Source organism: Podarcis erhardii (assembly GCF_964252035.2).
Source record: "Podarcis erhardii genome assembly, chromosome: 5".
Classification (NCBI taxonomy): domain Eukaryota; kingdom Metazoa; phylum Chordata; class Lepidosauria; order Squamata; family Lacertidae; genus Podarcis; species Podarcis erhardii.
This window is the reverse complement of record NC_138509.1, coordinates 30457935-30474876: the sequence shown is the minus strand read 5'-3', so window position 1 is coordinate 30474876 and position 16942 is coordinate 30457935. Positions and strand designations below refer to the sequence as shown.

The window sequence follows — 16942 nt, the reverse complement described above, 5'->3', positions numbered from 1 at the left end:
AAGAGCCTAGATATGGCTGACTAAACTGCGATTCTCAGGCCATGATAGTCAAAAATTGCACAAAACAAGTTTATATTTGTGTATATAACAACTAAAACATGTAAACCATAATTGGAGTGTGTGTTCTCATTTTTCTTGAATTTTTGAATCCATTTTTCATTCCAGAACGTTGATCATGAGTCCCTTAGGAATGATGTTGTTGACCTTTTTGTGTATTGATGTACCGCAGTCAGAACTAAAACTGTAAAAATTTCTTGTAGCGAAAGACATACTCAGGGCAAAAAGACTGACTGGGGTGGATTAATCATTTCAAAAGCATTATCTTTCACATCTTGTGCACAGAGTGATTGACATGTAGCGTTTGCACATAAATGTATGCATGTTCATTGAAGAAGAGCATGTGCTTTCTGAAGCTCTTAGTTCCACATTTCATATTCCTAAATACAAGTGTGTGTGTTTTTAAAAAATATGTGCCCTCATTCTTCTTTGAATTCCTTCTTCTTCTTCTTTCCTTTCCCTCGTTTTTATAGGTGGGAACCAGGATGGAAAGTTCAGTGTCGGTTTTAGGGATGGAGTAGTTCGAACAGTCGTCAGCCTGGATAGAGAAACCATCCCATACTATACGCTTATCCTGGAGGCCATTGGTAAGGATTCCTGTGGACCGCTTTTGTTTCTGTTATCTGAGCAACTGATGTGTCTCTTTCAGACAGTCTCATTTGGAGTGCAGTGGAGAGGAAACAGTTTGCAAATGATTCGTACAAATTAATGGTGCAATCTTCTGTTGCCATTTCTGAAGTTTCCCTTCCAATTCCATGAGCAAATCTCCATCACCGTATGAAGCGAGATGGTTTTGTTAACCACCTCCAGTTAATCCTGGGCCTTCCACACACCTTTCTCTCATGTTCTGTAAAGAAGCCCCTTTGTAGCTTTAGATGAGAGGGAAATTCTGTGTCTGATTAACTTGCTAATGATAATATTCCCTGGCGTACTGTGTAGTGAAATGCAGCCAGTCGCTACATACTTGGGTTGAATGTAGATTAATGAAGACAACTAGCACAATCAATGGGATTTAAGTGCTCAACAATGTCTACTATTGATCACAAAGAATTTTTTCCATGTAGCGCAAATTTATGAAAGACTTGACGTTATTTGAAATGGAATATAATTGGTAGGATTAAACATCTTTGTGGTATTAATAATTCTGCAGTTTCATACTGATGCTTCACTCAAGTTAATAAACATCTTTCATAGGCTTTTCAAGAAAGCTGAAGTAAAAAAAATCTTAAAACAATCACAGTGAATTTGACATACATTAGAATCAAAGCAAAATAGATATATCTGATGCAGGTGTTAAACAGATAAACCTATACATTGTGTGTGCAATTTACAGTAAATCATATTTTAAATGCACACTAACTATGATGGAGCCATATATGTATGTATATTTTCAACAGCTAGAAGCACCATCCTTTGGCACCCTTATAAGTTTTACTCTCTCTGTGATAATATTTCTTTGGCAGTGCAACAGGAAGATCCCCCTGTTGGCCTTGTAGGTCTGGAATCTGGAACTGGGGAGACAGATGTTAGTCCCAGTCCCACATGAGAGTCCCTAGTTTCAGAACCTAGTCAGGCTTGACTCTTACAGACCTTTCAGAGTCTAGGAAGAAGAGAGGACACCCAGAGAAAGTTCAGAAGAAGATGACCAAAATGATCAAGGATCTGAAACAGCTACCTCTATGAGAAAAAGTTACATTTAGAGCTTTTTATTTTTTAAAAAATGGTGAATAATTGGGGGGAGCAGGACATGATAGAGGTTTATAAAATTATGTTGGGTAGAGAGAAAGGGTTTAAAGAGAATGTCAGAAAAATTAGGGCAAACGAAAGGGTGTGTACTTCTTCACACAGCTGCAATTTGCTACAAGGCAATGTAATAATGGCCACCAATTTAAATGGCTTTAATAGGGAGTTAGATGAATTCACAAGGATAAAGCTAGCCATGGCTCTGGTATACCTCTGAAAAACTGCTGTGCATCTCCATACTGGTTGCTGAGAATCACAAGTGGGGCAGGTTGTACTTACGTCCTGCTTGTGGGCTTCCTATAAATGTATTGGTTGGCCACAGTGAGACCAGTGGGCCTTTGGCCTGATACAGGGGGAGATTAGGTGGGCCTTTGGCCTGATACAGGGGGAGATTAGGTGGGCCTTTGGCCTGATACAGGGGGAGCTGCTCTTACCTTCTTACCTGGAACTGATAGAGTTTAAGGTGCCCCCCAGAAATTTGGACTCAGACGGAATGTGTGGAATGATTTGAGAATGACCGCTCCCACATCAAATGGGGGCGCCCTTTGCGTGGTCGCACACCACCACCCCCCGGATCCCAGTGGGACTCCTGGTAGTTCGGGCTGGCTTCATCCTCCCCAGGCTGGATACCTGGAGGTCTCCGCCTACCTCAGCCAACTGCCCAATTCCGCCTGGGGAGGCGTTGCCAGGGGATTGGCCAGGTAAGGGGAGGGACCGTCCTGCCCACACAACAGAAGGTGAATCTTACCTGCAAAGCGGCAGTCGGCTCCAGAGCTTCTCCCACCCTCCCCTCCCTCAGTTAAGTCATCTTTTGCAGGTTAACCTCTTCTCCACAGGTACGCAGGCGCTTCTATGTCAGGGTCAATGTTGAAGGGCTGGAAAGGAATTTTCCTGCATTGGCAGGTTTTGCCTTTCCCGTAGCTAAACGTCACAACTTTGGCGGTTTCAGACCTTGGACGGAATCCTTTAGTCTATCTTCCTAGTTGGGGGGGGGCATGAAGCGGTGACCCACGCCCCCATTGCAGTGGTGATACCAGGGTTCCCCATTAAAGGGGTCTTGAGGGGAGCCATTGGCCATATGCCGAGAGGTTGTCATTGTTCTCACCTCCAACGGTGGCAAAACAGGGGGAGGGGCTCTCTGCTTGAACATATGTTCTCCAGAGCCAGCCCAATCCCCACACATTCTGAATAACCCTGAAGTCTCCCAGATCCCCTGCTGGGGGCCGGGAAGGATAAACGCCCAATGCCTGAGCCAAGGTCTCCCTACATCTGAAACTTAATAAAGTTGTGGCCAATTTTAACCCCATAGCACATTGTCTTGAGTCATTATTCCACTCGGGGGTCGCCTGGGGTTGGGGGGACTCCTCCTGTCCACCAAGGAAAAGGAGGAAGTACCTGGGTTGCTTGCCCTTGCTTGCTTCTGGATTTGTTTGCATTCAGTCAACGCTCAGGTCAGTAGACCTGCCTCTTTCCTAAACATTGGGAGATTAAGTTGGACCACTTTTTTCTCACAGATAACGGTCCAACAGGCAAACGGAGGACTGGGACAGCTACTGTATATGTCACTGTGCTGGATGTGAATGACAACCGGCCAATCTTCCTTCAAAGCAGCTACGAAGCCACTGTTCCTGAAGACATCCCTGACTACAGCAGCATCGTACAGGCATGTAACTAAACTGTTTGTTCTCGGTTAAGATCTGGTGGGGGCAATGGAAGAAGAGAAGCAATAAGCCTGCCTGCTCTCTTTCTCTCTTCATCCTAGCTGTTACCTGGTGTCACAGTAACGTGATACTAAGGTTAGGCCATACCCCGTACCAAGGTTGTACTACTTTATGTGCTTTGCTGAATTTAGCAGTCACTTCCTCTGTTGTTGGAAAGTCTAAGAACAGGAAGCAGGGCAATTCATAAACAAGTGAGCAGCATCAAGAAGATCAGGAGACTTTGAGTAACAGATTTAATAACACCATTTCAAGAATAAAGAGGGGGAGCGAGAGGGTGGGGGGAGTCAGGCTCAAGGGAACACAATTCATTAGCTGGGCATTGGAGGCAACTGTGCTGCAACATGGTAACCACAAAATTATTTCTTCTTAATGTGATAATGGAACACATCACTGGAGCTGCTGTACTGACCCAGGGAATGGTTTAAGCATAAGACGGCTGCTAAACAGAGCTACTTTCAGTGAGGCACTGGCTGAGCCTTCCAGGGGCCTTTCTTGACGAAATAGGTATGCTTTGCTAGTGTACAAAACAGCTTTAAATAATAAATTGGGATAGAAGAATTTGGAGTCTTGTTTTGCTGCTTTTGATTCCCTCTTTGAAGCTAGCCCTTCATGGGGTGAATGGCAGGAGAGCTGGTAAATGAATGAATGCATTCACATCATGCCTTGTGGCATTCCCAGATTTTCTTCAAAACCAACATTTTTATTTTCTCTAGCAAACACAGAGGGGTATTTCCAGCATGCTCTGAGTTGGCTTCTCGTTCCTTGAATTCCCCACTCTAGCCAGCCAAGAGGTATAGTGAGGTTGCAAGCTTTTGTTCCATATTACATGGAAATTTTGCACAGCGGGAGGTCAGCTATGTTATATAAGAAGTCTGGGGTAATGTTTTCGAGACTTCAGTTGACTGGGGACAGGAGGGGATTGCCTCTAAATATCCAGTGCTATTTTTCTAGAAAAAGAGGTGCCAGAGCTCACCATGAACTTCTCCCTTGTTCTCTTAGAATGACAGTGGTTCTCACCTGAGAGATGCTGGAGCTGAGCTCTGGTGAGCTCCAGCTGAAAAGGGAAAAAAAGCCCTGTAAATAACCTAACCTCTAAATCTGAAAGTATCATAGGTGAAGAAATTGCTATAGTGGCCTTATGGAATATGAAGAATAATGCACCCCATAATGGGGAGAGAGAGAGTGAGTGAGGCTTTTTGTTGTTGTTTAGTCGTTTGGTTGTGTCCGACTCTTCGTGACCCCACGGACCAGAGCATGCCAGGTACTCCTGTCTTCCACTGCCTCCCGCAGTCCATTACTTTTATATGCCTGTTGTCTTTGTCCATGGAGTTTTCTTGGCAGGGATACTGGAGTGGCTTGCCGGTTCCTGCTCCAGGTGGATCGCATTTAGTCAAAACTCTCCACTATGACCTGTCCATCTTGGGTGGCCCTGCACGGCATAGCTCATAGCTTCTCTGAGTTGTTCAAGCCCCTTCGCCACGGCAAGGCAGTGATCTCACCATATCTCTGTATTAGGGATTGGGCTGAGATTTTGCCATGCCAGAATTTGAACCAGCAGCCTGCCCATTACACATTCTCTATATATAGCATTGTGGCTCAGGCCTTCCTTCCACCTCCACCACCCTACACTTGTAGTAGAGGAGGCAGCTGTGTTTTAACTTCCAGAAGCAAACTCCTATGGGCCTTATAGGAGATGCTCTTGTTTCCTGGCAGGACCAACCCCTGGTATCAAACCTGCGTAGATTGCAGATGAGTTCCTGATAACTTCAAAGTTCTCTTCCTCCACCACCAAATAAAACTTGCAAGGCGGCTGTTTCATAATGTTGATTAGGCCCTTTTGATGGTTTTAAAATTAAAATATGTCAACGCATCAAAATATGATTTTGTATGGGAATGACATAAATGCTTCAAGATTTGCTTTTGTTTATGCAGTCACATTTCTGATTGTCTCTTGATATTAACATGAGAAACTGTGATAGGGAGCAAAGCAATAAGAAACAAAATTGAACAGAGTAGCCAAGTCTACTGAAGAGACCACAATAAGATGCTGTTTCAAATAAAACGTACTACGGGAATGTCTGCAAGGGAAAGGCATTGGGTGCCTATGAGGGCTCTCCTGTGAAACTCATTTTAATAAATTGGAGAGATTGCTTTTCTGACCAAATCGAAAGGAAAGTCAAATGCATTAAAGTGAACATAAACGCTGTCACAAATCAAATTCGGGAAACAGACAATTTTTTTAATTTTTAGTTTAAAATCAATTTTACAACTGAGTGAGTCAAGGGAGGTGTGCTCTACCTTCATTTAAAGTTTGTGTTTTGCCAGCTTATGTCATAAATCTTCTTAAAGTGATTGGCACCATGAACTACTCATGTTCTGAACTGGGAATTTTCCTGTGGTTCAGATGCAAAACTGTCCTGTCCTAAAGTGTTTAGGAAGAGGAGAGTGCTGCATTTAGGTGCCTAAATCTGATCTGCTAGTTGATATCCAGCCTCTTAAATATGCTGTGTGCTCAATATTAATAGCTCGGACGGAGTTAGTGTAACTTAGTGCCACCAAACTTTGCAACTTGTGCAGAAATCTATGATTGGATCTCCCGTGGTATTTCTTTTTATTTCAGCTTTGCACCCATCCATTCCCACCCCCACACTCTTGATTTGGATTGGGAACCAGGAGGAGGGGAGACTAATGCTTTCTCATTCTCTCTCTCTCTCTCTCTCTCTCACACACACACACACACACAGAGCTGTGATTAACCATGAAGGGGGAAATACGCAGCCACCATGGTTTCACTATTAGTTCCTCCTAATAGTAACTTAGGAACGCAGGTGGCGCTGTGGTCTAAACCACAGAGCCTAGGGCTTGCTGATCGGAAGGTCGGCGGTTCGAATCCCCACGACAGGGTGAGCTCCCGTTGCTCAGTCCAGCTCCTGCCAACCTAGCAGTTCGAAAGCACATCAAAGTGCAAGTAGATAAATAGGTACCGCTCCGGCGGGAAGGTAAAGGGTGTTTCTGTGCACTGCTCTTGTTCGCCAGAAGCGTCTTAGTCATGCTGCCAGCTCCCTCGGCCAATAAAGCAAGATGAGCCCCGCAACCCCACAGTCGTCCGCGACTGGACCTAATGGTCAGGGGTCCCTTTACCTTTAATAGTAACTTAGAGGAGGGATCTGTATTAAAGAATCAGCCGCATCCTCCTTGTCATGGTCTCTGTCCAAATTAGGAAACCCCATGGCTTCTTTTAGGGGCAAATTTTCAGGAGAGTCAGTCACTGAATTAGGGTATCATGTGTCACTTGGTTCTTTGTGGCTTAGCTGCCAGCCAGAAAATCCTTCCCCTTTAAACACACACACACACAAACACACAAAACTGCATTTGAACAAGCTACTCCCTTGGAGCCTCACTCCAACATCTGAAACATGGGGCTAATAATAGTGATCTCACTTACTGGGTTGTTTACAAAGTGCACCGACTATACAGTGGTACCTCGGGTTAAGTACTTAATTCGTTCCGGAGGTCTGTTCTTAACCTGAAACTGTTCTTAACCTGAAGCACCACTTTAGCTAATGGGGCCTCCTGCTGCTGCCACGCCGCTGGAGCACGATTTCTGTTCTTATCCTGAAGCAAAGTTCTTAACCTGAAGCACTATTTCTGGGTTAGCGGAGTCTGTAACCTGAAGCGTATGTAACCTGAGGTACCACTGTAATGTATGTAGAGCACCATGAGTTGTATTCAGTGGCAGAATTGTTCCCCTTCCTTTCCTGCCCTCTGCAAATCCCAAAAAAGCCTTGTCGGAGGACTGAGGTAGGAGGATCCTGAACAGTGTGGGCTCTGTCAACGCAGAACTTCAGCACAAGGGGAGAACTGTCTCACATCAGGTGGAGGAACTCTGCATGAAATGGAGCTCCCTTGGGTGCAGTGTTCCTTTGCCCATTTTCAAGGGATTCTCCCTCACACTGCAGCTAGCTGAGATTCCTGCATTGCAGGGGGTTGGACTGCAGGACCCTTGGGGTCCCTTCCAACTCTACAATTCTATGGTGCAGCAAGGACAGAGTGCATCAGTCCCCTAGGAGAGGCTTTTTCTCATGCAACCAATAGATGCAACCCTATGGAATTCCAGATATTAATTTAAAGCAGCGTTCATCATTGACACTACAAATGGGCTTCATTGCACTGTGCGGCTTTGAATTTCAGAAGTGCACAAGCTTCTCTAGAATCTCTACGAATGCATTCACAAATATGTTCGGGTGGCCTTTACTGCTTATTTATTGAAGTAATCCCCAGCAGATGCTAGTGTAATTATTATTATTATTATTATTATTATTATTAATTACGTGAGTGTCTGTGGCAGAGTGTTGTATATCTACAGTCATTAAACCAAAAACAAAAATGGGGAAAGTGCAGTCATATCATTTAACACACACCTGTTTTAGAAAGTAGGTCAACTGAAAGCATACATTTCTGTATACACTCAAACATTACAGAATTGTATTGGAGGGCCTTTCAGATATAAGGCTCCAGTCTGAGAAGAGGCTATATGAACTATATGAAGTAATCCACTACAAAGCCTCTCCCCCTCCCCACACAAAAAAAAGACCCCCTTGAAGTGTACACTTTTTATTCCCATTTACTCCAGTAGATCCACTCAGTTGTAAAGTTTCAGCTTCCAATAAATGTCGTCACACTTTTTATGATGTCTAGATGGTTAGTGCCCAATGCAGGATGTTTCACAATCTATTATGCAGGTGGAGCTTTTCTTTTCTTAGCCCTACAAGTTACAAAACAACGGTTATAATTCAGATATGGCACTTGGGCCCACTGAAAGTTAGGTAACTTTTAAGTGCTTCATCGTCCAGTTGTGAGACTGGTCTTAATGGATCTTGGGCAAATTGAACTGTGCCTGGATTGCACTATTTCAAAATAAATAACTTGCATGGTATGCCAAAGCTATTCTCCCTAGCTTTCTTTCGCCTGTTCCACGTGTTCCATCTATTTCATTAAGAGGTACAATTAATAGGCAATTAGCAAATCATTTCCCAGTATTATATAGATAGCCATGATACCAGCAAAACAGACCTTTAAAAAAAACTAGCTTCCCACTTTTTAAACATTTATGTGTTTATTTAATGAAGTGTGTATACTCCTTAACTGTTAAAATCTCTAAGTGGTTTTCATTAAACATGTTGTGATCTTTCCGTTCTTTTTTCTTTTTTCATTTTCTACCTCAAAGAGCCTAAGAAAGATTACTGTAAGAAACTGCCACTTAAAAAAAATAAAAAAATCCAAGATTTTCAAAAGTTTTCATATTATATTGCCATTTCCCCTTGACCCACCCACTCCCCAACTTCACCTGCTCATTTGCATGTGCGGGTTTAGTTGCTGAACTCTATGAAAGAAGAGCAGATGGGGAAAGAGTTGCAGGGACTGCAGGGGGAAATGGCGGGCCACTGAAATGGCAAGCACCCCACCCTGCCTTTCTCCAAACCACCCCCTCCTGAAGCTGCCGTTCTCCCTAAAAGAAGCAGTTAACAGAGTTTTCTTGCATACATGTCCATGCACCGTACTGTGAATGAAACTTCCTGTTTTGCTGCATGGTGAAATGGTGACGATCAAACATTTGCTTGGTTGCCTCCTGGCTAGCGCACCACCAACCGTTCAGAAACTATCAGATTACACTTGATTGGTGGCAGACCCATTTGTTTAAACTGCAGTCTTCCCTAGTCATATATAGAAAATGGGGTGGTGAGGCCAATGTGTGGAGCCAAGAGGGGGCTAAATCCTCCTCCCACCAAGGCTCTTTCCCTGCAGTCTTTCCCTTCAGGTACTTCCATCCAAATGTTTCCCGTTTCATTGGGCATGGTCTACACATCCTTTTTAGTGGAAGTAGCCTTATCCCAAGTCAAACCACTGGCCCATTTAGCTCAATATTATTTCCAGTGTCCGGTGGCAGCACTTAAATGGTGGTCTTCCCCAGCCCTGACTGGAGATACCAGGGACTGAACCTGGGACTCTTTGAGTGCCAAACTGTTTGTTCTGCCACTGAGCTGTGGCCCTTCCCATGAATGGTAATACTTTTGTGATTCCATTGTACCACCCAAGCACTGAAAGTACAATAATCTGCACCAAGATAACTATTATACTCCTTCCCCTGCCTAAAATTGTTGCATTTGTTAATGCTGTATGCAGTGTGGATGCACCAGCTTCTCCTATGGATGTTACTTGTGGCATTCATCTTGTTTATTTATTACTGTTCTGCTGTCACAGAACCTTTTGCCATTAGAATTTAGTCTTCTTCTTTTTTTCTTTGCTGTGCTCTCCCCTACTGTCCAATTTCTATAGATCTTTTTTTAAAAAAGTGATAAAGAGCAGAAGTTCATCTGCAGTTTTGTAAATCTTTAAAATCTTTAGCTCTTAGGTGGCTGTGCCTCATCTTGCAGTGTAACTCCCAGGTGTTTGGAAAAAGTGAAAATCCCAATAGAATATTGTGCTGCTCCTAAAAAAGCAACTTACCACAGCATCATCCTGTGGCTGACTTAAATGTGTGATAATGCAATGTGCTTGTTCATGAAGGCCCCCAGATACGATTGAGTAGCCCTCAGCTTCACCCAGCTAGTTTTGGCTAAAGCTCTGGAATCAAAGTGAACGTTGCCAATGAGTCATTGCCGGCACATCTCAAGAGAACCATATCCACTTTCATTCATCTGGCAAGCTCGCTGCGAGTCTTTCTCTTGTCTTTGGCAAACCTTTCTGCTGTCATAAAATTAAAGAGTTTGGGGGAGCAAATGACCGTTGACACAAATGGAACCAGGACGCTTTGGAGTGCCTCATCACCTTTAAAAAAGTTTCTTCAACTTTACAATATAGCTTAAACATATACCGATCAGGCACTGCAAGTGTTTGCTTCTACCCATAGTTAGGTATGTAATGACCACTGTGCTTCTCCAATTCTCCCATCCTTGTTGTTCTGTGATTCTCCGAAAGAGCTTAAGACTATATCTGAGGTCAGGTAACAATGTGCGGGATGCAGCTGAATCACGGAAGGTAATAGATGAGTCACAATTCAGTTGACTCCATGATGTTCCAGTCCTGGATTACAGGTGCTTTTATTGAACAAGTTTCGTGGACTTGGGAAATGGGCCGGCTGCGCTTGACGCTGCGTATGGAATGCCTGAGTGACCCCAGACGTTTCCATAGCCTGAGCTGCGGCTCACTGGCATTCTCAGGGTGGTACGGCATACATTCATGCGGCCCGTAGAAAGATTGATCTAGAGCTGCTGGCTTGCACAGAGTGATAAAGACGAGGCAGGTAGCCAGGAGGAGGAAGATGCAGATGAGACCGATGATGATAGGCAAGGAGTCGGGCTTCTCTCCAGTCGGCTCAGGGCTTAAAGGGACCAGCTCAGTGGTGGCATTAAGAAATGCAAGTACCCTGGCAGTTGGAGAGGTCTCGTTGGCAGCAGCCATTGTGCTCATCTTTCCTACAAGACACAGCAACAAGAGTGGAGTCAGAGAACTGGAATCACTGGCAAACTGTGAGAGAAGAATCAGCTGCCTTGTGTGTGTAAAACCGTCAAGGATAACAACAAAAACCCCAAACCCTAATTATAAATAAACGGACTCAGTGCAGTAGTCCCATGCTTCTTGCGACGGGGATCCACTGGCAGAACTTTGCTTAGAATCCACCAGTCCTTCCTCTAGTAGAGATGGATCTGCATATTCCTCAAGTGTTTTTGCCTAGCTGGAAAGTGTCCTTGAGCTGTCACTATGCCTTCTGCTTGCCCAGATGGGGAGGGTTGTGTGTAACCCTCCAACTGTTGCGTGGTTGAAATGTAGCTTGACGTGCAAAGGGTGTAAGAGTCGTAATCCCTGTGCTTTTGCCTCTGGCCCCATCCACCACCAGAACGTGGCTGCTGGAAGGGAATTATGCAAGGGAATTCAGCCTTGTCCTGCAAAAGCTTCTTCACCCCTGGTATATATAATATAGCTGGGATGGCTAGCCCAGATCCAGCCCACCAAGTGGCAGGAAGTGGCCTGCCAGGCCCTGAAGCATTATTTCACAATATCAGCACTGTGGTTCCCAGCATTGAGATGGAGAGCTCTTTCTACCCCCATATGCACACTTCAGCAGTGGAGTGAAAACGTTGCATTTTTTTTACTCTCCGCATACCTCTCTGTGCAGAATAAAAGGTAGCATTTGCCCCCACCTCACTCCAGCCTTGCCTTCTATTTCATTGCACTTCTTCAACCATTAACAAACAATGAAATTTAATCATCATAATTTTCCCAAAGAGGTCCATCCCTACCTTGCAACCACCGGTACGTCTTCCTGTCTGACTGTTTCCAGACTCAGTTCAGCAAACGGGAGCTATGGCATAATTCTACTGAGTGCTCACAATGCCAACGCAGCAGGGGGAAATAAAGAATAAATAAGAGTTGGTCCTAGAACAGTGCAGTGCCCCCTCACAGAAATATGGGCTTTGGAATGGATATTTAATTGTCTGGTACTATCCCTGCTGTGGTCAAGATTACAGAGAGGGCTTTCCTAAATGTCAGGCCTGGTGTGATTAATTTTTTGCCTGTGCAGAGGGAGGAGGCACTGGGAGGACTGAGCAAATAAGTACCTGGCATTGGACTTCACTGAGCACAGAAAACAATACAAAACAAACCCTAAGGCTAGCCTTTGAAAACAACTTGCTGAAGACGTTTCCTAAGATCTCACCATTAGCATGTGGCCCTGCTCCATTATGCCCAAATTAACATTCCCTCTGACACTCACCCTGCCCACCAAACATTTGCTTGTTTTGGACAAAGAGTTCAAACATGCAGGGCATATTTATTTGGAGAAATGGGGGCAGGGGAGAGATAAGTAAAAACATGCAGATGACTTTGCTGCTTTGTAGTAATCAGGCTCTTGCTGGTAAGAGGGATCCAGGGAATCTCTCACTCTGTAGCTATATTCAAATAATAACAAATAGTTGGGAGATCCAGTTACTGATCTTGCACATGTGGTTTGGCCTCTGATTGGCTCTGGGGAACTAAATGTCTATTCTGCACTTACGGGCACAGCATAGACTGCTGTTGGGACTTTATTCCCTGTTATCACACCTCCACAGGGTGGCTGTAACCAATAAGTGCTTGCTCACCCTGTGGACCACTCCAGCCATTTGGAAAGTCCTGCAATGCAGGGGGTTGGACTAGAGGATCCTCAGGGTCCCTTCCAACTCTGCATTTGTATGATCCTATGAACTGTTACCCTGTTCCAGAATTCTTTCTTTAAAAAACAACATCTGGGCTGATTTTAAAATGTCACTGAACTTGTATCCACAGTAAAACTGGAGTGAATTTTGAAGTTTGTGGCAAAACACACACACACACACACAAAATAGAAACCGCATTATAAAAATGGTCAGGGAGCTTAACCGTACTTTTTTATGGCCCTACAAGCTGCGGAATAAGTGACCAAGTCCTTTGAGGATCGTTTCAAGTGTTGTCGTACACAATCAACTTCCTTTAGATCAGCCATGAAGATATACCGTAAAACAGATACAGTGGTACCTCAGGTTAAGTACTTAATTCATTCCAGAGGTCTGTTCTTAACCTGAAACTGTTTTTAACCTGAAGCAGCACTTTAGCTAATGGGGCCTCCTGCTGCTGCCGCGCTGCTGAAGCACGATTTCTGTTCTCATCCTGAAGCAAAGTTCTTAACCCGAGGTACTGTTTCTGGGTTAGCGGAATCTGTAACCTGAAGCGTATGTAACCTGAAGCGTATGTAACCCGAGGTACCACTATACTTCTAAACTTGCATTCGTTGATATATGTTAATATATCCAAATGGGCGCTGTCTTTGAATTCTTTGTGAGATAAGCAGCAGCTTTTACTGTTCCTGACAGAACAGCAATTTGCACAGGTACCTGAGCATGTGCACATGGCAGATCCTTAATTTTTGGCTAGCTGATTTTATGCATAGGATTTGGCTTTCAGCAAGCATTGACAAGCTCTGGGGGGGAAACAAAACTTGTCAATGCATGCTAAGCACCAAATCTTGTTTCTAGTATTTATTGGCATCCAGTATTTATTGGTGGATGTGGGGGGATTGGTCCATGCTTCTCCCAAGCCCAGTCTCCCCACACCCCTGGATCCTTTAAGTGGAACAGCCTCTGCAGCTTTGAACAGGTGAATCCTCTGAGACCAGTTTCTTCCCCTTTTACCAGTGATGTTTTCACAAGTCTGATATACAATTAACAATAACAATCTAAGAAATAATAGTCTTCTAGAGTTCCGCTGGATGATCCATGTTAGACAGTTCTTTTGTCTGCAAAACAGATACTTGTCTCGGGGGGGGGGGTACTTTTAAAATCTGTGGGTGAGAAGGGCTGCATGCTTGTTCCTTGATTATTGGATAATATTTGCTTGTGACTAGCAGTACTGATGGATATTGGCAGCGCAGTTTTGAAAGGCTGTACAGCCGGAAGCAGCAACCATATGCTAAAGTTGCTTTATACACTAACAACTTTAAAACCTTTTACAGTTGCAACTTTCAAAACATGTTCACAGGGCTTTCTCTCCCCAAACCAAGTGTCTGCAAACCCAATTTTTCTAGTGTATAAAACCACCACACACATACACACACCTGTATTTTTTTTTTTTAAAAAAATATTCAATCAATAATCCTGTAATATTCTATAATGGAATCATCTTCTGGAATACTTACATTCAACAGTGCCTTATTTAGTATGACAAAGAAATATGGCAAATTGCCAGTCTTGAGGTTCAATGTGCTCTATTCTCATTCAGTTCCCCTGTGATGCTGTATCAAGCTGTCATTCTGCTTGTTCATGGCACTTGCAGATCACTTCTTAAGACCATTTATCTTACTTAAATGTCACTTCAACACTGAGTCTCCTTCCTCCCCTGGAAAAGTTTTCCTCTCCTAGGCGGTCTGTTTTCTGTATGCATTTATTCCCACCAGAACTCTTGCTTGCTGTCTCTGGTGGCATTTATTTTCAGCAAGCTCACTTGCTGCATAAACTGAATTGGACCCAAGAATTTCAAGGTATTTGGCAACCGATGCACAAAGAAGAGCCCCAACATATTTTGTGAGTTTGCCTATTGACAGAATGAATGCAAATAACAATCTTCTATACTCCACCATCCCCTCTCAGTGCTTTTTTTCTGCAAAATAATAATGATCAGATTTAAGACAAGCAATTGCATTTCGCCTGAGAGGATGAAAAGAGAAGGGAAGCGCTCGCACGCTCTCTCTCTCTCTCTCTCTCTCTCTCTCTCTCTCTATATATATATATATATATATAAAATCCACCATACACTTTCAATACCTATGTCAAGTAGAAGTAAATGGAGACACAAAGGCTTCTTTTAGCTCGATGAGATGCATTTCAAATTCACACGTGACATCACAAAACATGCAACTCCAGCCATTTTCTGGCCACTTGCTTACAAGTTATATATATCAGAAGTGGTGGTAATGTACAGCAAACTTCTTTGAAGCAGGTCAGGAGGTCTTGCACGGTCTGTGCTTTCCCTTGTTTCATGCAACATGCATTTTAAGACACTTACACGTGTCTGTTCCTTCCCAAAGTAATTTGTGAAGTGGCCCTCACTTGAGCAGCGCTCGCTGATTTGCCCTGTTATTCATCCCAGACAAACTTCACATCTTCCCCCTGAGTGGAAGCCTCAATCTCCCTCACACTCCTTCAAAAAGAATTCTCTGAGGTCAAAATAGCAAAGGTGGAACAGGCAAATGGAGTGGCTTCTCTTTTAATGCACCAACCTTTTTCTTGGAAGATATTCCTGGAGGGAAACTGCATCACCCTAGCTGCAGGAAAGCTTTTGGGCCCTGGCTATATTTCTAAGACAATTTTACCTTCTTCTTTTTTTTCTTCCTGCCCTCCTTCAGCTTTTAAGGGGGATTTCGTCTTCTGTTCTTCATCCCTGGGCTCTTGTGTAGCCTCTGTTGTCTTCCAGCCCCTGACAACTTGGGGGAGGGGTGAAGAGAACATAGGGCAGGCAGAGGAAAGGGGGATGGAGGGAACAGAAACAAAGGAACTTAGACGTAGCAGCAAACACTAGACAGCTAGTGACGATGCAGAGGAGCAGGCCTTTGAGCATCAAACACTTACTTTCTTGATGGACATGGAAGCAACAACTTTTGAGATAGGAAGCTGTCATGAACTGTGATTCTTTACCTCTAGCAGCTGTTCCATCCCCTGCTGAAAGTTGGAATGGTACAGTCTGGCCACTGGCTTCTATTCATTGAATGCCAGCCTTCAAGTTACTCCTCTGCTGATCTGGGACCAACAATTGGGGGGAGGGTGGGGGAGAGACACGAGGAGGGACTCTGGCATGCAGTTCTTGCCCGTCTTCAGCTCTTCAACTTTCTCCCCACTCCTGTTTATTACTTGGCCCGCATCTTTTGTCTTCAATGTCTTACTTTAAAGATCTTATCTTTAATGTAGTACCCCTCTGTTTCTAGAGTTACCTCCTTTCTGTTTTCTTTTTAAATGGTCTGGTCCTGGCCCTGCACAAATAATCTGGGAGGAAAGGGAGAGGGAGAGAGGGAGAAAGAGAGAGATGGTGGGAAGGTGGGGGCAGCAGGGAGAGAAATCTCTGGAGAAATGGGTGCAGAGTCAGGCACATAGGGGGAAATGGAAACATTTGGAAACAGATGTTTGAGGACTAAGTAAGAGAAAGTTAGTAGGCAGACAGAAAGCAAACTTGGATGTCCTTCCTGATATTTCACAAGGTTGGTGGAAACAGACACACAAGTTAGGGAAGGTACAGAAGGTATCAGTGGCTCTGTACATGCTCCCAGTTTTTCACATCCTGATCTAAGGCTGCAGAGTAAGCAATCATGAGCTGCTGAGCCATGAATGGATGGTAAGGATTCCTGGTGTTGTCTATAGTGGCTGGGGTACTTTGGTAGCAAGAGAAGGCAGGCTACAGACAAGAGCTAGACTGGTACCGCACTGGAGCATGGTGAATTGCGAGACTTTTGAGCATGTCTTGCATGACATATGCATGTCTAGCAACAGGGTCACCATGTCAGCATAAGAAAGAGGTGTATACCACCATTATTGTACCTGCCTGGGCTTTCAGAGTGCATTAGCACATGCATTGTAGCACACTGTCTCCAGACAATAACTATTATTATTATTATTATTATTAATACCACACCCATCTGGCTGGGTTTCTCCAGTCACTCTGGACAGCTCACAGCATATATTAGAACATTCTAAAACATCAAACATTAAAAACTTCCCTAAACAGGGCTGCTTTCAGATGTCTTCTAAAAGTCAGGTAGTTGTTTATTTCCTTGACATCTGATGCGAGGGCGTTCCACAGGGCAGGCGCCACTACCAAGAAGGCCCTCTGACTGGCTCCCTGTAACCTTCTTGCAGTGAGGG

General features: G+C 44.1%; 2 protein-coding genes across 2 annotated transcripts in view; one reads left to right on the top strand and one right to left on the bottom strand.

Moving 5' to 3' along the window:
* The window catches only part of CDH23 (cadherin related 23), a 383781-nt gene that overhangs the window by 264523 nt on the left and 102316 nt on the right, over window positions 1-16942 (top strand). Inside the window, exons 26-27 of the mRNA XM_081861783.1 lie at window positions 531-644; window positions 3315-3463. Of these exons, the coding sequence (XP_081717909.1) occupies window positions 531-644; window positions 3315-3463 (263 nt within the window). The remainder of the gene's footprint in view (window positions 1-530; window positions 645-3314; window positions 3464-16942) is intronic.
* Window positions 8097-15411, bottom strand: LOC309341967 (uncharacterized protein C10orf105). Its single transcript, XM_081862009.1, has 2 exons — window positions 15310-15411; window positions 8097-10996 (listed from the first exon to the last, which is right to left on the bottom strand). The coding sequence occupies exons 1-2, from the start codon at window positions 15344-15346 to the stop codon at window positions 10572-10574; spliced, it is 462 nt and encodes a 153-aa protein (XP_081718135.1). The 5' UTR covers window positions 15347-15411; the 3' UTR covers window positions 8097-10571.

Coding starts and splice junctions, on each gene's coding strand:
- LOC309341967 (XM_081862009.1), bottom strand. CDS start 15,346: ATGCAGTTTCCCTCCAGGAATATCTTCCAAGAAAAAG. Junction 10,997..15,309: donor GAATATCTTCCAAGAAAAAG/GTTGGTGCATTA, acceptor TGTGTCTTGTAG/GAAAGATGAGCACAATGGCT.